The sequence below is a fragment of the Molothrus ater genome, chromosome 1 (assembly GCF_012460135.2).
Source record: "Molothrus ater isolate BHLD 08-10-18 breed brown headed cowbird chromosome 1, BPBGC_Mater_1.1, whole genome shotgun sequence".
NCBI lineage: Eukaryota > Metazoa > Chordata > Aves > Passeriformes > Icteridae > Molothrus > Molothrus ater.
This window is the reverse complement of record NC_050478.2, coordinates 50296549-50322260: the sequence shown is the minus strand read 5'-3', so window position 1 is coordinate 50322260 and position 25712 is coordinate 50296549. Positions and strand designations below refer to the sequence as shown.

Sequence of the window (25712 nt, the reverse complement as noted above, 5' to 3'; positions counted from 1 at the left end):
ATTTTTATGATAATTTGTGCATCAAATAGTAATACTTTGCAGAAGTGAATTTATTGCACATAAGCGTGTTCTGGCAGAGGAAATACAAAAGTGCATTTTGTACTTGTAACAAAGAAAAGAAGCACATAATAGAGATTGTTCAAATATAAATTGTTCAGCTTCAAGTGTGAGGCATACAATACTGGGAAAAAACCCAACTATAAAAGAAATTGCTTCTAAGAAATTAAATTAATTCTTTTTCCCTTCTATTTTTTACTACAGTATTTTTTGAATTGTTAAAATGTTTTCCAATAGTACAGCTAGGCTGGTGTTGTCTGTACAAAAACATGGATGTTTTGATCTGAGAAAAATTAAATAGCCAATAAAGAAGTAAAGCAAAGAGAAGGAAAATGTTGGAAGAAAAAAAATACCTACTAAGTTATAGCATTCTTATTCTTGCTGTCGTTCTGCTTTTCATTTGCTTGCTACTTTCAGGCTTTTGGTAACTGAATTAAAATTGCCACTACTTCAAAACATCTTTACTTATTCATAATGTGGCAGTATGTATATCTTCTGAAAAATGTCAGTTCCAGAAAAAACTTCTATTTATATACTATGTCTGATTGAAATCCAACATCACAGGTGCAATAGCAATGGATTTCTTCAAAATTAAATAAAAAAAATATGTGAAACTGTTGAAGTATTATCTTTGTCGTACTAAGATCCCTAAAAGTGGTTTCTTAACAGATTACAGACATTTTACCTTTCTAATTATTAAAAAAAAGGAAAAAAACCCTCAACAACTTTTATGACTATGTAAGGTTAATATGAGGCATAAATGATACACAAATAAAAATAATATCCTACTGAAAAATTATTTTCTAGTTTTAGTTGCATACCATGGATCTTCAAATCTTCTTATTCTAGCATTTTTACCATCTCCAAGTGAGACTACGATGAGCAAGGGGGGAGTAAGGCAAGAGAGGGAATTTCATCCTGCCCACTCTGATGACACTGCAGTTTTACTAAGCTATTTGAGGCTAGTGATATAGAGTGAAAAGTATATTATGAGGTCATTTGCAGGTAGTCATAGGAGAATACCCATTAAAATGCAAAGTAATGGAAGAGTGAAATTACCTAATTTTAATAGAGTTGTAACCAAAGCGCTGTATAACTAAATGCACTGGACTTTGGCCAAGACACATTACATTTGACTACAGGCTGCAAAAGACTTATTTGATTATTTATTTACTTTCTGGCCTGAAAAGAATTTTCTGTGTTGTGATGCAGCCAGCTTCCCTAAGACATACAAGCACATTTAGACAAATGATATTAATAAAACTATGCATATTTCTTTTGCATAGTTATGCAAAATGTATGTGTTTTATAGCCTTCTCTAAGAGTTATGAAGGATGCTGTCAAGGTTATTTATCATGAGCATAAATTAGAACGGGCTTATAAATCCTACTGAAATACAGGGTGGCAGCTAATTCTGAGGATATTCTGTCTGTAATAACAACCCTTTTTTTCATAGGGCTATCTATGATGACAAAATTTAGTTATTTTGTCCATCATTTAAATTTGTTGTTTGTATTTTTTAAAGAAATTTTGTCTCTATATTTTTTCTCCTCCCCCATCATCCACTTCCTCTCACTCTGCCTAGAGCCTGCCTAAAGAAAAAAAAAAGCTGATGAAACATTTTAATTCTTTATTGTGGATGAAACACCTGATGGTGGCTCTTCTGCTGCCCTTAACCCATGATCTGATTGCTCTTGCTTCATGTCAAAAGGATAGAGGATGGGGTAGAAAAAGAAAAATGTTCTAGAAGCAAACTGTTGTACTTCTTACACAGTGTTGCCTTGAGAATTGCTGATTTCTGCTGCTTGGTGGCTTAACCCATGTGTGCTGAGCACTTTTCTTCTCAATCAAAAGGTTTCCATCAGCTCTAAGGAGGGCTTTTAGCCAAGGTATGTGGTGCAGCCCGAGTGAAATATTAGTGTTCTGTTCTATCAGCTCAGGTCATCATCTGGGAGAATGGCCTTTCTTCTTAATTCTCCCTGCATTTGGAACTCCTCCTTTAAACAAGAGCCTGAGCTTTTTTCCTCTGGTGCCCAAGGAGAATGATTAGTGCTCTAGAGGAGAATAGAATGCTAGAGATATGTGTGAAATTACTGTTTTAGCTCTCACCATTGGTTATAATGGGTGATGTACAGAGAGGTGACTCCTTCTACAAAACCAGTGGGAATTTTGGTCCCATTGGCACAGAGTTGATTGTTTGCTCCCATTGAGATTCTGGCCCCAGCTGAACGCTTCACAGCAGCCACTCTTGAGTGGGAACACTTGAAAGGCTCTGCCAAATTCAAGACTTTCATCTGATATCTGTATGCTGGATATAGTTCATTGGCAACAAAGGATCTCTAGAAACATAGTATTTTTTCTCTTTTGCTCTGATTTTGCATTGTTTTATTACCCTTGGGAGAATTTTCTTTTCTATCTATGTAAATGTGCCATACAAAGTCATGAGAAGTTTGAGGTGTGTTTAAAAGAAAACTATTTCATTTTATTTCCATATTTAAAAGCAATGTCCATACCTTTTTTTACTTAGGCCTCAAAACACCTTGAGAAAGATCTCAACTACAGAGTTGGGGGAATTTCTGTGTTTTACTAGGAGGGAGAAACAGAGTTTGGCATGAATATCTGAAGTGGCTCAATCAAGGTCATACAGCAAGTCAGTAGCAAAATGTGGAAAAATTACTTGTTTCCTTGGAAAGAAGATGTTTAGTTTTACTCTTGGCCTTGCTTTTGTGGCATTTATAATGCAATTGCTAAGAACCCTGCAGCATCAGTTAATTCCCTTTTTGTTAAAAAGCAGTGTGAATTTCTTAATGATAACTGTTGCTGGCTAACACATGACATTTTAAAATGGAAGATTTCAGGAAATCATACATCCAGTATAAAATCTTGAAACATTCAGTAATTATATCATCAGTACAAAAGAGCAGGGAAAAAACATCCAGTTTGTTCTCAAACCCCTTGCATTTGTGGCAATGTGAAAACAGGCTGCTGTCAAATAACATCTCCATTTCACAGCATTCTTCACAGTGCCTTTTTTGACAGAGGAGCTGCAGTCCAGCACTAGTCTTTATTATTCCTGCAATAATGGGACTCTGATAGGAGCGTATTTCATGTCAGTGATTTACTGTCTCTATTACAGCATGACCCGAAAGCTGTAACTCCTCTGCCAGGGACTGGGGTTTGGAAGAGTTCCAGGGCTGCAGCACAGCTTCCAGGCCAGCTCAGATTCTCTAATCCTGTGTATTTTTCATGCAGTTCAATGATTTTTAGCTTGTGCAGAAAGTGTCAGAAATGTTTCATAAAGGAATGGCCTTTGTTTGGGCAATTCTAATAAAGCCACTGGTGCAACTAAAATGTGCACTGAGTTGTTACAGTCTTCATAAGTAATTTTCCTCTTGCTTGTACTGTAGGTGGAAAGGCCATTTCTTGAATGTCAGACAGCACCATGAAAGCACCATGCATATGCTGTGCAACATTGTTGGTTGGCACTGCTGGGTTAATGTTAAATCCCTCTGTTTCTGGCACAGTGCTTCACAGACCATAAATAACTGTGTGTCAGTGCACAGTCAGTAAGGTTGCTGGTCTACATATAAACCATCTAAACAAAATTATTCCATGCAAGCTATAACATCTTATGAAATGAAATCAGAAGGGTTACAACAAGTGAAATAAATTTACAAAGCAGATGTTAAAATAGCCACAGAAGGATCATGTCACAGGATAAGGCCACACTGTGAGGGAAACCTTAAGGCTCTGGAAAGCAATCAGTTGTAGACATATCTGGAGGCCTCTGACTTCAGGGTCTGATCATGGTTGCAGAGAGTAGGGGACAGATGATGTGTGCCAGAAGAGGGAGTGACAGGATGTCTTTCCCAACACCACTATGGGCTGGAGGCCACCTGCAGCTTTACTGCATTAATTTGATGGGAAGGGGACAGGTGAGGAGGCACCTGGATATCACCTGGCCCTTGCAGACCTGTGGACTAAAAAAGTCCATCTGCTGCCCAGGATTTTAATTTTTGTATAGGAGCACTTGGTAGCCATTTGCATTTGGGTCTTGTGAAGCTCAGATGCCCATTTTCAGGGGCTGCTCACCCTTTTGTGCCCCCAGCATCCCTTGAGCATGCTCTCCATAAATGAGCATCTTGTTCCACTGGTACGAGTGTCCAGAAAGCAGCATGCACTAGCTCAGTTTTGGGTAATGGACAAAAGAGAGTGTTTTATGCTTAGTTTGTACTACTTACTGAAATTTACTTCAGAGGCTGAAATTAAAAGCCAGGGACATTTGAGGTCCATGAAGAGTCTTTACATTAGCTCAGTTCAGTCCCCATACATCTTGAGGTTTGACATTAAGTACAGCTCATTAAATGTAGTTCTGAGAGTTAAGCTTCTCTGCTTTGTGCTGGGAGTATTTAGCATCTCTAAAATCACACATTGTCTACGCAGTTAAATGGTATTAGCATGTTTTTGGGTTTTTTTATATAGAAATTGCTGCTCTTAGGACAGAGGAGATATAAACAGCCAGATAGCAAATGGATGATTGATATATGGTCTCCTCGAGCCAGGTCTCATAAACTCTTGGAGATCTATATCACACCCAAGATAACTCAGCTACCTTAGAAGGCATAAAATCAGCAGGATGGCTTCTGTGGCAGTGCTGGAAACAGAAAAGTTTTAATAAAAGGCAAAATAACAGAACTCTTTACAGAGAAAAACTGAGCAAGGTGCAAGAGGTTCTTGCTCCTGGTAAAACACCTCAGAAAAGCAATTAGTTCCTTTGTTCTCTTCTTTTCCTAGTAAATTGCTTAGGCAGGACTTTTTGGCTCCTGTCCAATTGGCTATCCTTAAGTTTGAGTTGAAGCCCCCCAGGGCCTATGAGGTGTCTTTTTGAGGAAAGAAACTTCTGGGCTTTTTTCCTTTTTAGGGAGACAAAAGACGGTTTTGTCATTCTATAAACAGGGGGCACATCCCTATAGATGATCCCTCTTCACATTGGAGGATATTCGCCAGAAGACCCAGACAATGTGTCAGAATGTAATTTTCCCATTCCCTGGTGTTATCCCTCTTTTGGATGTGCAGTAACTGCTCCTGACATGGACTTTTTAGTCCTGTGCCTTTGGTCTAGCAAGTATATGCCACCCCAGATACATCCTCCTGATGTCTGGGATCCAAACTCATTAATTATTCTCTTGGGTTTTTTACACCATGCCAGTTCTCAAGTTTTGGCATGTGCTACAGTTTGATGTTGCACTGAACGGCTCATGTGGGCTTCAAGTAAGTGAAACTACTTTAGCAATCCCTATGGACTGTGAATTCCTGAAATCAATAGCTTCCTTTCAGCAGAGTTTAAACTGCTTTCTATTATGTGGAGCCTGAGCCATAACAGAGAGATGCTTGAGATGCTGATTGAGCTGCTCTTTGGGCAGCGGGTGACATAACAAGGTATCTTTCTGAGTACAGGGGACAAGGGGGCATGTGGTACTTTATTTCTAGGAGAAAATCTATTGCTAAGGTTGACCCCAAAGCAATTATTGGTTCATTAAATTGAATTGGTGACTTCATGTGCAGTCTATTAAAATATGATACAGTTTAAGTTCAATTTAGTACCACTAGCGGAAGGGCTGTGGAGATTGATAATGGATTACCTTCTGCCTACCCACTGAGTGGATGCTTGTTCTTAAGTGAAATAGCAGAGCAGCCTGGTAGTTCAGCCAGAAATACCACCGTATGGCAAAGCTGAACTTCTCCCACTGCTGATGTGGCTCCTGGCTTTCCAGAATGATTAAGCTCTCGTGTTTCTGAGCATAAATGGGCACATATAAATGAGCTGTTGTCCTAAATCCAAACAGCTAGATTTTTCATCATTTTCAAAACTCAAATGATGTCTTGTGTAAATTGTGTGAGAAGTAGTCTTTTTAGCAAATTGAATTGAAAAGGGCTTTGGTTGTGCTTCTGAGACTTCACTTTGTTTAAAAGGTATCTTCTGTCAAGACCAAAATCACACCAGTATACAGAGCTTTATTTCTCCCTACTCTGCCATGTGCTACTTTGGGCAGAGCTTTCCCACACCCAATAAAGAAAGAAGGGCTAGATGGCTGGTACATTTACTGACAGCTTTGCTGAACTAGAATAGGTACCCTTGGTTTTGCCTTGTTTCTACTTTGAAGGGCTCTATTGGAAAACTCCAAGGGAATTCATAAGAGGATATTTTTTCATACGTTGTAATGCATACTCACAAACTGTACTTCAAGTTCTTCTACATTTCCTTCCTAATGGAACACAATTTACTATAAATAGATGTCTTGGTCTCTATATGTCAGAAACACTGTTCAAGGTTCAGAATTTATTATAACTTTCTGTATTGATATGCATTTGAGAGCCCATCAAGAAAAAAAATGCACAGATCAGCTACATAGCAAGAAGGTATTGAGCAAAGATACTCAGCCCATACACTTAATAAAAATATGTTTGGTAGGTTTACTTCCCTCGTGGCTGGTTCTCTCTCCTCTGTCACTTTCCAAGGTCCATGTGTAATAGTCTAAGGCCATCATTCCACATGTGGCACAGCAATACTGGTTTGGATTGCACAACTTTGTGCTGCAGAGCTTTGTGTATGTGTGAAACATTCTAGGATCCTCACACAGGGAACTTTACATGAATAGGAAGTGTTCTTCATCTATGCAAAACCTGCTCAGAGCAGTGGAACCAAACGCATCATCTTCGTTTTCTGCTACATCATGCTCTCAGTTTTTTCTTGTCTTTCTAAGTGTTTCTACAAGAATATATAAAAAATAGATGGTAGAACTAAGTGGAGCCAGACCTCTCCAGCAGTGCAGTAACTTCTTGTGCTATTAGAAGCTCTATGGCCCTTTAAGCTTCTCTATAAATCTTTTAATGGGTAAGTATGGAAAGCAGAAAAGGGAGAGAAAGTAGATAAAAAGTGTATTTGGCAATGTGTCTACTTCTGCAAGTAGCTCATCAGATGCATGCTGACTAAGTCAACTTGGGTAATAATCTGAATCTAAGTGTTTATTGGTTTCTCTTGTAATAGTGCCTAGGCAGGAGCCACAATGCTGCACCTACAGGTAATGTAGTAAGGGCAAAAAGGCTTAAAAAACAGATTACCTAATTACACTGACTATTATTGCTGGGTGCTACTTATACATTTGTCACTTATGCACTGGTCCGGCCACAATGTCTTCCTCAGTATAATTTATTTTTGCTTGTTTTCTTCTAGATTTATGAAATAATCAATTTCATCATGTTGGGCACTTATTAATAGTGTCTTGTATCACAGATGAGATAAGTTTAGTTGGTTAGAACTGGGTGCACATGGTGCCAAGGTTGTGGGTTGATCCCCATATGGGCCTTTACTTAAGAGTGGGACTCAGTGATCCTTGTGGGTCTCTTCCAACTCAGAATATTCTGTGATTCTGTGAAATATGCTTGAAAATAGATGTTCTTTGCATCTTTTCACCTAGTGGATAAAGCACTTCTCAAGTGGTAGCACATAATTTCCAAGAGAAAAATAGTATTATGCTCATCACTATGTGGCACATTTCTGCCACAACCATGAGAAATAAGTCCCTGAAATCAAAATTAACAACTAAGAATTAAATTCCTATATCTTTTTACTGTTAAAGAAACAGCAAAACAGAAATAACAAGTAATTGATGTTAAAGACATCTCGGTGAGTGATAACACACAAGACATGGGGTGACATCAGTGAGATTCTTGGCATACTGTGTGCACATTATATAGATTTTTAAAATGTTTAAGTAATGTGGATGGGCAGTTGCATAGTTATTGTGTGAATGCTTAGTGTTAAGGATTTGTACACCACAATGCATCTGTGCTGGAATGGGTTCACCCGACTGGTCTTGTGTAATCGTGGCCTTCATCTCACGTCAGGAGGTTGTGTGGTCAAGGCAGAAAATGGTTAAAACCAGTTGAAGTAAAAAAAGGGCTTATAAGTGAGTTTTTTGCAGTCTTTCATTACAGAAACACCTGAGGGAAAGTTGCCAGCAGGAGATTGTTGCATCCGATCTGAAAGCAATAATATAAATGTTGTTACTGGGTAATGATAATACTGTATGCTGTAATATTTATATGACTTTGCACCAGCTTATGTGCTGAAAATTGGAATAATGCAAAGTGGGTGCATTGTACATTTCCTTTTTTTAAAATAATGTCATTGTAATCATCTTTTGATTTTCTCCCCTCTTTGTTACAGGGAGAAAATTGAATTTTAGTCATGAGAACAAAGACATATTTCATTTTGCAATCACTGCACTCCCCAGGAATGGGTTTATTAGGCTCAAATGCCCAGGGAAACAAAGTGTAATGGCCTAACATCAGAGGGTATCAGTGTGCTGAGCCCCAAGGGACATGCAGGGGCAGGAACACGTTCACAGTCATGGAAGCTGATCTATACTGTTCTAGCACTGGTGAGATGTGAGCTGGCAGGAAATTTGCATGGGATGATTTCCACAGCCATCGCTTGTGGAATGTTTTAAACAAAAAATGCAGGTCTATAGGAAAGTGCCTTGTTAGGTTAGGGAGTTTTGTTGTTGTTTTTTTAATTCTTTCAGTATCTAATCCATCACTTATTTATGGAGTTAGAGAAGCGTGGCGCTGAAGTTGTTAAATTAGCAGAGTCATATTCATGGATCTTTGTTCTTGTCAGTCAGGATTGTGTGTGGGAGGCTATTAGCTTCTGCACGAAGTTCCACTGAATAGATAAAATGTGAGTGAAATCACTAAACTGTTAACAACAGTGGTTACAGTGTTTGAAGAGTCTTGTAATTGTTTCTTAGATTATAAGGATTATTCAAAGATGCAGCTCTTCACTGAATACGCCATGAATATTTTATTGAAGTAAGAGAGAGTGAATATTGTGGTCAGAAAGGAACTTTGTCTGAGTAATGTGGTTTGCAGGTAGCATTCAAATGCATGAACTAGCTTTTGTACAGCTTTTCTACTAATTATGGAAAATGTACATGTACGGGGTGAGGTTTTTTTACTTACAATCAAATTTTTGAAGGAGGTGTTGCTAATGGTTTGGTCAAACTAGTTTTTCAAAGGAGAGCTGGCTGTGACTAATACAATTATGGTAAGCATTTAAGCTAGTCCTTATCTGAGTCCTGAGGATGTGTCCACTTTGTCAGAGATGGCAGTCACTGCTCGCTGCCAGCTCATGAAATGTGTAGCATTAATACAAGCTGGATAAGCACTAGCAAAGAAAAGACATTCTCAGTGAGAAAGAGCATGGAAAATGCAGGGACAAGAAAATCTGTTCCTGTATAGTGAATTTTATAATGATTTAATGCAAGTAATTTTCAGATTATCCATCTTTGTTGTGTGCCCTTGTGCTAGGTATGCGGGGGACTTAATGTTGCCTGTTTTTCATTCCCACACAATTGCAAAGACAGAAAAGGTAGCTTAGTTCCATGAATACCAAGAAGTTGTTTTAGTCATTCTCTAGATTTGACCCTATTCCACCAGTTTTCTCACACTACACGTTTAGAGTGTAAACCTCAAAAATTAAATGGTTAGTCTGGTTTGTAGCCTTGGAACTCCATGTGTGTATCCCTGATGCCAAGCCCTCAGTATGCTTAGGAATATAGCACTGACATATATATCATGCTAGTTTTTAAGGACACTAAACAGCTCAGACCTCATATAATTGTTCCTGATTTGGTTAGAACTGTATACAGACATTTCCAAAAGATTAGTAATGCATTTTCTAATAATTTTAGTTAGTTTTTTTCTTTTTTTTTCTTTTTTTTTTTGTAGCAAAATTCAAACCCAGATGTACTTTGGTTCCCAGTTTAACCCCAAAATCTTAAACTAAAGCCCTTTCCCACTTCCTCTTCACACTTCTCAGAAGCTTTTCTTTCCCACCTCTGTCTTCCTTCCTTTATTTTTTATGACACAGTCTTGTAATTGGCAGGCATTTTTTTTCAACAAAAAACAAAATTTTCAATGCTTTTCATTGTTCCTATCTGTAAAGGTTGCCTTTGAATAACATGGTGCTTTGAATAATGTGGTGCTGCTACCTCTTTTCTGGCCCCTCTGTCCCTCTACTTCTTTGCTCAGCTCAGTATGACTTTTTCCAATGACCTTCAAGGGCCAGGAATTAACCTAACAAACCAGGGAAAGGTGGTTGGAAGTGTCCTGATGCCTCTGGAGCAATAGTCCTTCATACAGCACAAACACGATGCTTCCATGTCTCCTTTCCATTCACTCCACACTACCACAGAAGAAAGGAAGCCACAGAAGAAAGGAAGCCAATTCCCCACTGTCATGTAAATATTGTATTAGACACTGCAGTGAGGCTTTGAAATGTTAATACCCATAATGCAGACAGCTGACAGAGGGGGACAGTTTTGATTTGGTTGTGACTCAGGCTGTTCCAACAGGTCCCGCAGAATTGAAACAGCTGGGAGCAGATGCCAGTTTCCTGGGTAGTAAAGGCATTTTACATGATTTTGGGGTCATCTTAGCTGGTGTTTAAGAAGGGAGACAGCTATCTGGGGGACAACTTTGAGAGACAAGAGCTGATTTAGAGGGTGGTGGCAGAGCCCTCTGTTCAGCTCATGGATACCAGCTGCCAGCTGATCTGTCAGCCCACAGCAGTAAAGTGATTTGCAGCAGGGTCTCAGCTCCCACAGCCTTCAGCAGGGCTGGATGAGGTCCTGCTCCCTCTCAGCCTTCAGCAGGGGAAGAAAGGAAGGAGATGGATGGTTTTCCACCTCAGACCACAGGAACACGTGGCCTGCTGGTGAAGGGAAGCTTGGCTCCCTGGCAAAGGAATGCTTGGCTCCTAGTAGAAGGGATCCAGGAGGTCCCTTCACCTTTGGTCTCCTGCTGAAGGGACACTTGGTCTTCTCATGAGGAGACAGGAGAGGGACAGGAGTGACCACCAGTGGTCCCTGGCCCCCCCAGGAGAACTGAGAGGGCAATAGGTCAGGGCTAAGGAAGGGGCATCTCTCACAGCAGTGGCTTCAGCTGGGAGGAGAGACCCTGGCCAAGACTGTCCTTCTGCCTTCTCTTCCAATACTCTTCTCAGAATTTTTTCCTGGCCTTTTGTTCTTTGATGACTCCTTCACTGACTCCTCCATGCCAGCCTTTCATTTTAATGATAGCATAGCAGTGAAACCGAGTCATGTTAAGGCCTGAAGGTTTCCAGCTTTAATCTGTAATGAAATGTAAAGAAACCTGTCAGGGTCTGACACAATCTCAGTCTCCTTCAGAGAGGGACTTGGGAACTGAGCTCTGGGAATCAGTGTGTTCAGACTAATTGTGCTTTCCCAAGCAATGAATTGTTTTGATTAATTTTTTTTTTCCTCTTTATTTTCTCGTAGAAATTGGGAAGATTGACCAAGATATATATAAATACAACACCCCAGGATTCACTGGCTGCCTATCAAGAGTCCAATTCAACCAGATTGCTCCACTCAAAGCAGCTCTGAGACCTACCAACGCCTCCTCCCACGTCCACATCCAAGGAGAACTGGTGGAATCCAACTGCGGAGCATCTCCACTCACCATCCCACCAATGTCGGCCGCCACCGACCCCTGGCACTTAGACTCAGGTAAGGTGGCAATCATGTCACATTACTCACTGGAGCAGTTCTGAGAAGAAACCTGTCTGCCTTCCTCTGTAAAGAAAAGTAAAAATGAGAGCTAAGTGATTGATATGTGACTCTAGGACTGTAATCAAGGTAGGAAATGCAAAATTGGAATGACAGAGATTTGCCACTACTTTTAAATGCAGTTGCAGAGGAGGCTTTTTTTTCTTTTGCTTTTTTAGTCTTCTTTTTTTTTTTTAATATTCTATTTTATTTTTCTTTTCTGTAATTCTTAGGCTATTTAAATGTAGCATTTTGACCTAACTGATGCGATAGCACTTTCTCTGTATCAGCAAAAAGCTTCAAGTACATATAAATAAAGTACAATAGCATTTCTTATGCTGTATTCCTAATAAGTGAGTATATTGCAGTCAGCTTCGTACCAAAAAAAAAAAAAGTAAATCTAATTTTAAGCATAAATGCATTTATGTAAAGTGCTGATTTTGTTTTCTGAAATGTCTACTTTCCGTAGGCCGTGTTTAATAGAAAATCCCATTAGTCATGGTGGCGCTCATCTTGTGCTGAAAATGCTGGAAGCCAAAACAATTTGCAGATCCCAGCAATCTCACCCTGCTTTGTGACTGATGGGCCCTGAAAATATACATTGTGGCTAACTTTAGAGGATTTTTTCTCTCTTTTGCTTCTTGAGTATCCGTTTACCTTTAGATTTATAGGGTCAGGCATACATTGATGCCTCCCTTGCATTTTGTCCTCATTCTGATTTCAATTGTAGAACATAAATTAGAACCTGTCCTGGCAAATTCGTTGTTTGAAGTGGTATAAAATTAAAATGCTAGAGGAAAAACTTGATTTTGATAATGATTAGTCTTTGAGTTTGGGGATGCATCCATATGCCAGGTTTTAAATGAGAGCAGGCAGGTATATATGTCTTTCTCAGAAGTACATGTCAAAGTCGTACCTTTGAGGTTTGTTTTTTTGTGGGTGTTTGGTTGGTTAGTTGGTTGGTTGGTTTGGTTTGTTGTTGTTGTTTAGGGTTTTTTTCCTTGCAGTGTCAAGGAAGTCCTTGCAGCATTTCCTTTCATCTCTTCTTCAGCAGAGAAGTAGGGCAGTTGTTTCTAAGGAGAGACAGAGCTCCTTGTAGAGCTGAGGATCCCACACATTCATAAAAGCAGTATCATTCTTTAAAACCTGTCATTCCCTCCTTGCTGCCATGACATGCTATTGTAAGATTTCAGTATGTCTCTTCCCCACTTAAAACATGCACTTTTCTACCTGAATTTTTTTCATCATAAATTAGTAGTCCCTTTTTTCTCTGGAATTATTCAGCCTGTTTGTACCTGAAGGCTGTGGTCTGTACTCCTCTTTCTATACACATTTTCTGAAGGATTCCGCACTGGCACATGTCTTTAAAAAATGTGCCATGAACTCCTTGAGGATGTGCTGCTGCTGTGAATCATGAGCATTTAATGGGCTTTACTCGTTAATTTTTGTTGGTTACTTTTCTGTCCACTTCATTTCAGTGTAAGCTAGCAAAAGACTACGGTGGGATTTGCTCAGGATATTTGCACAGTTCCTAATAGCTCCTGCAGCTCAAAAAGAGGTCCTGTTTGTCCTTGGCACATGCTATTATGCTTGACCTTGTGTTGGCTCAATCTCATCTCTTGACCCAACAGATTACAATTTACACTTTTTCTTCTGGACAAATTGTAGTACTTGGACACAGAGACAGCATGAAGGATGTCAGGGAACATGCAGCATGCTAGTAGGTTGGCTCAAGCTTCTGTTAACTTCTGTCAGTAAAAAATAGATTTCATTGCCATAGCCAGACTTAACTGTTTCAAGTCATGGGCAGACAAAGCTCAAGAGACCCAGTTTCATTTTCAGTAATGATTAGTTTTTGGAAGACTGGGAGCTAGGAATCCCTTGTCTTGTCCTCTCTAGTGATCCACAGCAGCAGAGAGAGAAGGTCATATTGCTTCAAAGACTTCTAGTGAGGGACTGCTGTACACCAAAGAAAGCAACAATGTCAGGTGAGTTATGATTGTAGAAATAAATTTCACAGCAAAGAAGTGGCATTTCACTGGTTCAGGAGTAAAAGGATATTCAGGTGTTGGTGAGCAATGTCTGGCTTCTACTGTGGGTGGCATTTCCATGGTGCAAAGAGGAGGTATCGCAGCAACTCATTATCAATATCAGTAAAAACAACCGAGTCTTTGTGAAAGTATCAGTGGTGGTCTGACATAGATAGTTCAGTCACAGGAAAAATGTATTCTGTAGACTGTGTAACCTTGAGTCATCAAAGTCATAGACTGTCAGTCATCAAAATGATCGTCATCTAAATTAAAATGCTTGGGTTTAAGTGTCACTTTGCAGTAGTAAATTGGGAGTTTCCACTGAGGATTTTTTTGTGTTTTCCAAACCCTACTTAAGACTTTCTAACACAAATTATGTTGAGAGACAAAATGGAGGAATCAGAGGTATAAGTTATTGGCTCCAGAACTGGAATAGTCTCTGTTGTCTCAGTGTGAATTTACTCCTTTACTAAACTGGCTGAAGGGAGAAAGACAAAAAGCAGCTTTGAAATTCACAGAAGCACTTGTAGTGATCTTAAAGCAAAAGCCACTCACACTTTGCCACAAAGAAATGGTTGCAAATAACATGGCTTTGAAAGCAGCAATTACTATGTGCAGTGTTTCTCATCTTCAGCATGTTTTTATCTGTAATTTTTAGTGTTATATTGCCTATTTAATTTTAAATAGTTCTTAACAAAACATGAGAGCTAAGGATGGATGTTTCATAGTGAAAATAAAACAGTCAGGAAAAAATTTGTGGGAAGCATCATATGGTTTAAATTTTATTCAATGACATACTCTGAACTCATCCTGACTCATATTTTGAGTTAAGCTTAGGTTTTTAGCTTTGTTTCTCAAATATTGTGGAATTGAACTTTGAGGATTGAAAAATGTTGTAGGAGGGAATCAAAGATAAGTGTCTAAATAGAACAGATACACCAGATGACAAATGTAATGATCCTTTCACCTCTCAACTACAGTGCTGGATCAGATTTTGCAGATAATTACTAGAAGTTAAGCAGGTTCTGCCTGATGGATGACCTACATGAAATGTTTTCTTTAAACTCTTCTGTGTAGTTACTGCATGAACATCTCCTGCTAGCTGCAAAACATTTTGGATGCCCTAACAGAGAGGCTAAAGGGAAAATCATAATGACACACATCAGTCACTTGGCAGTTGACCTTTAAAAACTAGTTCAGGGATTTATCAATAAGAAGCCCTGCTGATTTTCTCCCCTGACAAATGGGCTGTACAGTTTGTCAATTCCCTGTCTTGCACTTTCTGTTAGCCTTGAGTACACATATATTTCACATTTATAATATTAGATATTTTTTAATTCCTTTGTTCTTGTAGAAGTCCCACTTCCCTCCCTCCCCACCCCTGGCTGGCATTTTGCCATGCTCCTGGGACATTCTCTTAAACCATTATCTTGTTCAGTTTGTGAGTATTCTCACAATACATAGTCTTTTCCTGTTGCTATGGTGATCCTTTCTTCGTGATGATGAAGTACAGGAATTCAACAAGTCATTCTTTTCTGGAATGTGACTTTCTAGTGATTTAAAAGAAAAAGGTCAATAACGACATCCAAGCAGATCATCAATATAGTTCACTTCCTGTGTTTTCCTCCCATCAGTATTATCTCAGTTCATGTTAGACAATCCAATTTGCCTTGGTTACATCAATAGGAGTGTAGAAAAGAGGCTAAGAGCCTGATCAATTAACATATCTACTTTTATATATTGTCCAAACCATTGAATTGCCTGTCTGGCATGCAATTCAAAACAAAAGTTTTAATTTCTATAGCCTTTAACTGTATTGGTATGCATTTTAATATCTATTGCTGCTGCATAGGTTAAAAAAAAAGTTAATCACAAGGGGTTTTTAATATCTCTCAGTTCAAATTAGCTAAGATATAGGTGAATGATAGCTGACACCTTGTTCATTGTAGAGAAGCAGAAAAAAGCCCAAACATTATTATTTTTGTAGTAAAAAAATTCAACACCTAAAATGCCTTATAGTTAAAATTAGAAGTTGCATATTATTGTAGTGACGTTGTTGGGTGCTTTTACCTAAGGTTCTGCCAATTACTAATGAAATCTCATCTCCGAAGTTTTCTTATTCATATAAATAAAGGATAAAAGAAACCTATTACATGGATATACCTCTCTGTTTTACGTAAAATGTGCTCCACCTTGCCAAACCACCCAATCTGCAATTTAGTAAAAGCAGGAGATCCAGAAAGGCAAGATGCACACAATAGTTGGCAAACTTTAGCAGTCCTAAGTTGTCGTAGTGCTCTGTAGCTGCAAGATGCATTTACTCTGAGTATGAACAGAATGGCATCTAGAGTATTTAACATAGGATTTGGTTAAACCTATACTAGCTTCAACATATTACAAATTAAATGGAGCAGGATTAAATGCTACATCTCTACATTCTTCAAGAGGCGTGATTTTTTTCTGACTTTGTGTGTTTTAAACCCTAAATGCTCTTTATTTTTTTGTAATAGTTGAAACGTCTTGCCTTTTACGAATCAAGAGCTTACTTTGATACCTATATTGAGCATGTCCTGCAAAATCATGTACCACTGTCATCAATATTAAAACAGCTGCTTGCAGGATTCACTCTCTTTTTGTTATGAATTCATCCCTCTTCCTTTAACAAGTGATGGGAGGAGAAGGGAGCAACAGCACTGAGCACTGGCCACACATCCAAGCTCACCTATTTGGCCAGCTAATTTCTTTGTCAAGTGAAAGAGAGCAGTCAATTTCTGCACCAAGAGAAAGTGTCACTCATGTGGTGGCAGTGCTGAAGGTCACCTTCCAGATTCAGATGCCATGGGTTGAGTCACATCTCACCCTCTGACCACTGGTATCACATCTCAGAGAGCAGAGCAGCAGCACCTGAGGAGAAGCTGGGTCAGATGTGTGCTGCTGTGGATGTGGCTAGGAAGATGGAAAATAGCTTTTGCCCTTGTCAAGGGCTTGTTACAAATGACGCAGTGGGAAGGAGGAATCAAAGGCGTTATTTGCTGATAGGTGACAATGCAGCCCTCAAAGTGGTCTTAGGTCACAAACACATGAACAAAACACTCTTCTCCTGGCCACAGGCATTGAAAGAGTCCTGTACACATCAGTGAGTCAGAGAGCATGAGCATTAAGTTAGTGGTGACATGTGACAAAGTGCTCATTCTCTCTTTTAGGGGATGGCAGGAGATGAGGGTCACTTCCCTAGGCTTCCTGCAAGGGCATGCAAGTCCAGGCAGGAGGCACAGGGGAACTTCACCACTTTTATTCATGATGCAGCCTTACACATCTAAATTTGATCTCCTAGTGTTAGCAAAATTGGAAATAGATATGAAGGCATTTGCTAGAATAAAATGATGCTCCTCTTTTTTTCAAGCGTAGCAAACCTGCACTGCACTCAGAGAATCATGCTGGATTCTCTCTTCAGGGTTACTGATTACTCAAAGTTGTTGGTTTGGTTTTTTTTTAATTAACATGGCTTGTAAACATTGGGAGGCTGTTTGTCTGCCAGTAAGGTAGCTCAATATTTATACTCTTTATATAAGAGACTGAAGATGCACTTGCAACCTGCCCTGTGGGTCAACAGGTTCTTCCACTGCCAGTCTGGTGCATTTCTGTGATTGTTTACTCTATCAAGAATGACCAGCATTCATCCCCCATGCTCCCAATATAAATATTGTCTCAGAAGTCCATGGCCTTGACCTGAGTTGTTTTCAGACAAAAAGGTAGCATTTTTTTGTCAGTCAGTCAGGAGGGATTAAGTCTAGCAGAAACTCATAGCTCAGTTTCTAAGCACCAAGTGTTTCTTGCAGACCAGAGGGTAAGTGGTGAACATTTAAATGCAACAGTTTCTATTTTTCTCCTGCCCATCAAACAGCTAACGAGGAAGAGCATCTGTCTGAAATTTGGCACAATCAGTGCTTCATCTTTAAAGGGTTTAATTATGGTGCTTGAATTACTGCAAATCTCTCTATTGATTTGGAATAAAAATGCCTCCCTCAGTCTCATATAGCTCCTTCACACAATTATGCATAGCTTTCTCTTGACTTTAAGGCTATATAGATTCTGTGTGGGATTTCTGACACTCTGTCTAGTGTATCAGACAGCTGGCAGACTGCCAAGCTTGTAAATTCTTCTGGCATTCGTTGACAGACCAGTATTGTAGCTGTTTCATAAGCAGTGATTTGAATATTAAAATTGCTGCTACCTAATGTCAAGAGAAGGTGCTAATACTAAAAAGAGAGTCTTTTCCACCCTTTGCAAACACTTTATTTTTTACACGAGTACTAATCTTAACTAGGCATATAGAGATGGTGTAAATTAGGGGGAGAATGGAGTAGAGAATAGTCCATTTTAGATGAAGTATTTTAGTAAATTTAGATACCTGAGCACTTCTTGTGACTGCTTCTTTTTCCTTTCCTCAGGCAGAAACACACTTACTTCCTGTGTAAGAGGTTCTTCTAGATTACAGTCAGGTCATTACAGCTATTAAAGGGGTTTTTAGGTTTAAAGTCTCCAATCTGACCCACTTCTTATCCCCAGTCTGAGTCTTTCTCTTTTTTTCTCCTTTTTTGTAGCTGTCAGAAGTTTGCAGGTTTGTTTAGTATTCTTGCTTTTGGGAGGGAGGAGAGGGGTGTTTCTTTCACATATTCCCTCTGGGTCCATTCTCAGTGATTAGCTATATACAGCCAGGCTTTGACCAACATTAACTCCACTGTTCCTTTGAGAGCACCAAAGCGCTTCATCTTCCACATTAATTATAAAAGGAAATATTTGTGACTCTTCCTTAACAGGTGAAATGTAAGCACTGCTCATAAAATTTTCATGGAAGTGATAGCTTAGGCCAGCATGACTCTTGTCTGGAGTCATAGTGAGACTCAGTGTCAAACAGATGTTGCTACCAGGAATTAAAAGATAGATGAGTTTCGGTCTTTGATGGATGAGGGTGCTCTAATGGGCTGCAAATCAATTGGAAATCTGGCAGAGAAAATGTTCAAAATACTAATTCTGAGATCCAACTCGCTGAAGTTCAACAGCAGATAAACAAAATCAAAAAGTTAAATGCCTGTTCTCATTTTTAAATGAATAAAATTCCATAGTTTACAAGTACCAGGTATTAGTATTATGACGTGTCTTGCCTTACCAGTACTTTGCACAATTACTTTCTTGTGTGCCAAAGAAGGTGTGAAGCAATCATGGAAAGGGGAAAGCAAGGGATAATCACCTAATCCATCCCAACAGGCAGTGCAGGAATGTTTTCCCTGCTTTGTATTTCATCCAGGACTGACTGGGGGAGTTTGAGCTGCAAGGATTGGTCTCCTAATAAAGCACAAGTGTTTCATTCCCTTTGCTAGGAAGATTGCCTTTCAAGACCAAAAAAAAAAAAAGACTATTGTACAACTATCTTAGTGTAAGCCATTGGTAAAACTCCATTTCCTCCCCTCCTTAAGAGTATGGACAGCAAAGCTCACCTGCAGAAAGAAGTTAAAGAGCTGGTAACACAGCAATTCATAAATAGCTATCTTAGCTGATTAGGTTGTCTGCTGTCTAGTGTTGAGCGTCTTTATTGTCCCAGTTCATTGACCAGGGAGCTTTCACTTCATTTTTCTCCCAGCACTGCCATTGTTCATTGTTAGCGTTTCCATTGTTCATTCTAAAATTCATGCTTTTTTTTACAGTAACATCCAACAACACTTTTCTTCTCTAATCCCCACTTACCTTCCCACTGTCCAAGGCATTTGCATGCAGAAGGGTGTTCAGAGGACAATGTTTCTATTAAGCCATCATTTAAGAGGATTTTTTTAAATTTATATTCATTTTATATTGGAATAAAAAGACAGGATTGGGGAGCCTTCCCACTAGAAATGTAAACACACAGGTTTTGTGTTTTCCATTATCTCTGTGCATGTATCTCTCTCAGCAGAACTCACCAGAAGCTGACATAAAAACCGCTTGAGATTCAACAAAAAGTTCTTAGGGAAAACAAAATGTAACTTTTCAAAATATTTTTGATCTAACTGAACATACCTGACAAAACTTAGTATAAGTAATTGGTCCAAATAGCACTAATGCACTGGAGGATTTTTTCCTCTCTGTCCCCCCCAGTCAAGTAAAGCTTCAAATGTCATGTAAAAGACTGAAGAAATTAGTGATTTTTGTTCCAACATGGAGATTTTCATGTTCCAAATAATTAGCATTATTGGCAACAGAGAGAAGAAGATGACATTTTTTAAATTAAAGGCCCCAATTTTCCCTCTAAGCTGCACGTCTGTTCTGGTAGTTACAGAATTGCTAAGTGGGTGTATTTTTTCCAATATCCTGTAACTTGTGCTAAAAAAGAATTTATTAAGTCAGTGACTGTGAAGATTTCTATTTCCATAAATTCAGGAAAGTGGTTCATAATGGGGACATACATATAACCCTCTAACACTACACTTGAGGCATCACTAAATATTCAAGGAGTGATGATTGACCCCACATAGTATGCTAGAACAAAGCTGACCTATTACAAACAACATGGTTAATAGTATATTTAGATATTTTTGGGAGGGTAAGTGTGAGGTTGGGTTTTTTTAAACTTGGAGGTGTTTAATATTAAAAATCTCTTCAGCCAAATTCTTGGTGTTAACACTTAACCTGGTGTTCGTAGGACTTCAAGTAAAGTCTGCTAACAGAGATTAATGTTAAACAGTCCTCCCTCAGAATCTGCTCTCAAATGCCTAGAAAAGCAGGAGTAGGGTAGTTTTTCTCATGTCTGAGTTTTCAGCTTTGATAAGTAGGAAAAAAAATAGATGCATTAATTTAAAAGATAAAAACATATGAACTTTCAATACAACAACACAAAAAAAGTGCATTAAAAGAGACAGCTTTTTTCATACTGCTTCAGATTTTTTTTATTTTGCTGAATTGCTGCAGTTTATGTGCCATGAGAGCTCTTCACAGAGCCAGACTCAGGAGGAGAGAAGTGAATAGGATAGGGCACGGGTAGTGGATGAGCACAAAAGGGCACTCTAAGGGTTGTGTTGCTCACCTTTGATGTAGGACTGTGTAATGGCGTTGTTTACTCCTGCTCCATCATTTCTGTGCTTGTGTTTAGAGTTTCACTTGTGATCCAGTCCCTTCAGGAAGGGGAATGGGGCTGTGACTGCACATTAATTTCTACTATCAAGAGTCAAGCAATTAGGTTCTGTACTTAGAGTCTGTAATAAGGAGAGCTCTGTAATTTCAAGCCATAGCAGTACAGTCTCACCTGACCAGCAGAGTTGACATAATTTACAGAATGACACCAGAGAGCTTGCTTTTATTTTTCTCTGTGCTGTGGTCCTATGGAGAACCAGATTAGTGAATGGATCTAGTGTCCAACACTTTCTCAAAATCTTAACATGTAAGTGAGCATTTGCTGTCATTGCAAAGTCAATTCTTGGATGCTGGCTGCAAAATAGAATTAGGGAAGATGGAGTTATAGTTCACATCTTTTATTTTATATTACTGTTCTGCTTCTGATCAATGCCTTGATTGATGTGAGTTTTATGTACCTTGTGATCACCAGGTCTGGCGGTTCTGGTTGCTTCTTCAGTTCATATTTATGTGAAAACCCTGAAAGGTTTTAGTAATGGATGGACACCTCTCAAGATTGTGTACATCTGCAAAGATGAAAGGTCAAAGAAGTCTTGCAGCACATAAGATCTAGTCTGAACAAGCTCACTTTCCAGTGTTTCACATTTCATTGATTGTTTTAGACCTGTGATAACTCTCACACTTCCTTTTGTGGAGCAAATCTAGACTGTATCTGCCTTTGTAGTGTGGTATATTTTAACCAAGACTTGCCCACTCAGAAAAAAAGTTCAGTTAAAAAAATTGCTTTCAATGACTTATATATAACCACTCCTATTAATGTATCTCAAAACAAAATTTGCCTTTTTACTGTGCACTTCTTGATACTGTTCTTTACCTGAAAATGCCCACCTCGCTTTGGTTTTGGGTTTGCCCTTGCCTTTACTGAACAGCCTTTTGGTCATTTCTCAGCCCACACTCACCTTCTGGACTACTTTACCTAGGTCATTTTTTTATCTCAATTTTGTGAATTTGCAAAAGGCTTTTATGTGGGATCCACTGTAAAACATTTTCCCTCTGAAAACGGCAGATGCAAAATCATGCCTGTAATAATGAAGCAGAATTTATTCACTCAGCTAAACCAAGCACATCTGTCATCTTTAACATCCAATCCTAATTGTGCTCTGTTTATCCAGTCCCATCTTCCCTCTCCATTCATTGAGGGCTGCTGTTTTGCATCTGACTGTGGCAATGACCATGCTGGGCATGCTGAAGGATGGTAGGTCTGCTACTGCATTTTTGTGGTCATCTAAAGCTTCAAATGTCATTTAAATGATGGCCAGCATATGGAATTTGCCTGCAGTCAGTCTTTAATCACTCTTTTAGGTGCTGCAAAGTTTCTTCAACCCCATTTACCCTAATAACAGAAAGTTGAAAAGCGCAAAACATAAGTACAGACTCTGTAGGTTTACTCTGTGCTTATTGAAACTATGGCCTTGTAAACAGCAACCCATGAAAGAAAGAGAAAGCAAAGTGTACTGTGTCCTTTTACATAAGTTAGCTTCAGGATGGTGGTGTTTGAAGCTAACCTGATGACCTGCTGGGGGAAGACAGCAAAGAACAGCAATGCAAAGAACAGCATCTGCCAGCCTGGATCCTGGAAAGGAAGCAGACAAAGTGATGTTCCTAAGCCACGGAGGAGCTCAGCATCTCCTGGTACAGAGCAATCTGTCCCTGCACTAGCTGCAGGTTTTAGGAAAAGGTCTTTGGTGTGCTGTGACAGCAAACTGATGGCTCTGTGCCACAGCTGCGTGAGCAGAGGATTTCAGGCAGCTGGCAGGACATTTCTTGGGTCAATATTTAGCTTCTCAGGATAGATTTTCTGTTTCCCAGATAGATTAAAAAGCTCTTTGCTGCGTTCTTCGTGTTTTGAATCACACACATGAGACCATGGCTACTTGGAGAAACCTAGGGAAGATTTGTTTTAGGAATTGCTCTTTACAGCCTGTGAGCAGCACTTTATATAGTTTTCTGTGCTTTTACCAGAGGATCAGAATTACTGCTGTACCTTTGTCAGTATGATCTAACGTGTTCTTTCCTCTTTTAGTTCCTGAATTCCAGCAGCAATGGAAAAAAACCTCTTTTTAGTTGTCTTTTTGGTTTAATATTGCCAAGGAATGGGACTGTAGTAAGGTCAGAGAGGATTCCCCATGTGTTTGAATGATGTAACTCCTGTCTGAAATGCCTGCACTTGGTACCTGTTGGGCACAAGACTCTGTTAAGCTCATCTTGGAGGGTCAGGACCCTCATATGTTCTTTTCTGCCTAATTGCTGTGGCAGGAATTGCCCTTTTGTGGTTCTTAGACCTCTGACCTATAGCTCTTTCTGATCGTTTGAGAAGCTACTGAAGAATTTCAAGGGAATGTCCTGTTAAAAAAGGAAACTAATTAGTTGTTTTCTTTCTTCTTTATCCATCTATAGTAATACTTCAATTAAAAAATTGTATGGATATTTTTGCAGCAAAATATATTCTATAACCCCACATATGGATGAGATTTTAGATACTTTTCAGTCAAAGAATCCCCATAATAGACAAGCAGGTGTCTTGGTGGCCCAAGAATAATAGAACAGCAATTAATGAATTACAGTGATAATATCTGCCAACACTACTGCAAGTGCTTTAAAAAAAAGACTCATGAAAGTCTAAGCTCCTTTTTTTTTTCCTGCAGCACACCTGGTGCTCCAGCAGCTGCAGCAGGGCACAATTTTGCTAATCTGATGATGAGCTCTTGCTGAACTAGTGTCCCCTGCTCCCAGACACATGTTCTTGTTCCCTCCTTGTCAGAGGTGAGAGTCTCAGAGTGAATCAGCCATGGACTGTGAGCCCATGGACAGCTCCTCCTGAGTGTGGAAGATGTCTGGGTGCCATGGAGAGCAGCTGTGTGTGGAGGCATTGGGTCCAGTCCTAGCAGCAGATCTCAGACAAGATCAAGGATGGATCTCCACATCCTGCATCATGTCCTTCCTTATCCTGCAGTGTGCTTCGGTGCCTGTTGAACATCACAGACTGGGGTCTTCCATCTGCCAGGAATCCCTTGGAGCACAGCCAGTGTGATGTGGCAGCTCAAGAGGGATCATGCTGCCATGAACAGCATCTTTCCTCTCTCTTCACACTTCACTAGTGCCATTGTTCTTGAAATAACCTTTGAGAAGAAGATAAAATATAATATTCAATTGTAAGGAAAGGAGGAACTGTGACCATTGTAGACTTTCAGATTTCTTATGTGAGGACACAGGAGACCAACTCTAAAGCAAACACTAGGACTTGTTAACTGCCTGTGGTTCTGCTCAGATGACAAGGGGCCTCCTTTTGGGTTAGAATGGCAGAGAGGAATTCCTTGTGATTTGGCAAACTGATGCTTTCCCCACAGTATTATTTGGCTTTAGGATTTTCCTTGAGATGCAGGGAGGGCAGGTTTAGAAGTAGGATTTCCCACTGCCAGCCCTTCCCTTTTAGCACTGCAAGGGTATGTTTATAGATCCTGTGCCAAAATGTCTTCATTAATGGTCCTGGCACAGTTCTTTGGAGCAAAATCCACTGTTACGGAACCAGGTATTTATTTATCGTCTACAACTTATAGCTTGATTCATTTCAGAGGGGTGCAGATGAAGGTTTTCGGGAGCCAGAGCACCAACAAATGTCAAAGGCACAAGTGCTGCTGGCAAAAACTGCTGGACAGGGCCCCTCTGCTGAGCTCTGAGAAGCACACTCCTGTTTGTCCCCCAGGCAGCCAGCCAAAAACCAGCTGCTGAACACACAGCTGGTTCAACTCTCTCCCAGAGTAGGCACACAGTGGGCTACTCTAGCCCCAAACCTCTTTTCAGGCCACGTGGCAAGCTGAAACCATTCATTCTTTTGTGCAGCTGCTTTACAATACAAAAGGAACTTTATTATGGGTTTTAGTCCATGGTAACAGAAAGACAGTTGAATTCCCTGAGCCAGTTTTTGGTATACTGAATGCATCACTGGTCTGTAAAAGCAACTGATTATTTTCATACAGTATCACCTAGTCCATCAAGCAAAGAAAATACAGTGGGGTTTTAAAGGCTGCTCAAAGAAGCAGTTCATATCCTTGATTATTTTAACTTTCTCCAGTTAAAACACTTTTAACAACATTTTCTCTATTTCAAAATCAATGTCTGAGTCCAGGGGCAAAGAAGGAAATTATTGCAACTGCTCACCCAGCTCCCTAGGCTTGCTTAGTCATTGCAGTGTCCAGTTGCTATGTCTGACTGTAAAGAGAATGCTTATAAGTTTAATTGATGAGATTGCCTCTGTGATACTTTCTGGAAGTTAAAACCAAGGCTACCATCCAATTTCATCCAATTCTGCTGCAAGGATTTTCTCCTTTTCAGGTCACTGGCAAATGAATGCTGGCACATCTGCCTGTACTTCCTCTCCTTACCCGTGTGCTGGAGGCTCTCCTCATCCACAGCCTCCCATGCCTCAGCTCCTCCAGCTCACAGTCTTGCTCCTCAGCACCAAAGCAGCTCCAGCAGTGGCCCAGCTGCCCTGCTGGGCTTTCTCCCAGAATGCCAAAAGTGCTGGCATGTGCTCCGAGGGGTGGCTGCTCTGTGGCTCTGACCAGCAGAAGCTGCAGCCCCTCTCTTACCTCGGGCTGTGCAGCAGCAAAAGGGATTCAAGTTTTTTCTTTCAAGGAGCTTGAATTTGTACCCAATGGTGGTTACAAAATCCTGGAAGCTTCTGAAGCCTTTAATAGGTAGCAGTGACAAAGGCAAAAATCTCTGTAATGATAAGTATGATCACACACTTTTAAAAGAGAGGGGTTTGTTTCATTTTGTGCTTTTTTACCACTTCAAACTTACTGACTTTATGTTAGTAAAGGACAAA

General features: G+C 39.7%; 1 protein-coding gene across 2 annotated transcripts in view; it reads left to right on the top strand.

The window, feature by feature from the left end:
* The window catches only part of CNTNAP2 (contactin associated protein 2), a 1032231-nt gene that overhangs the window by 994564 nt on the left and 11955 nt on the right, over positions 1-25712 (top strand). For both annotated transcript variants that reach the window (XM_036397720.1, XM_036397728.1), the window contains exon 22: positions 11421-11651. In XM_036397720.1, coding sequence (XP_036253613.1) covers positions 11421-11651 — 231 coding nt within the window. The remainder of the gene's footprint in view (positions 1-11420; positions 11652-25712) is intronic.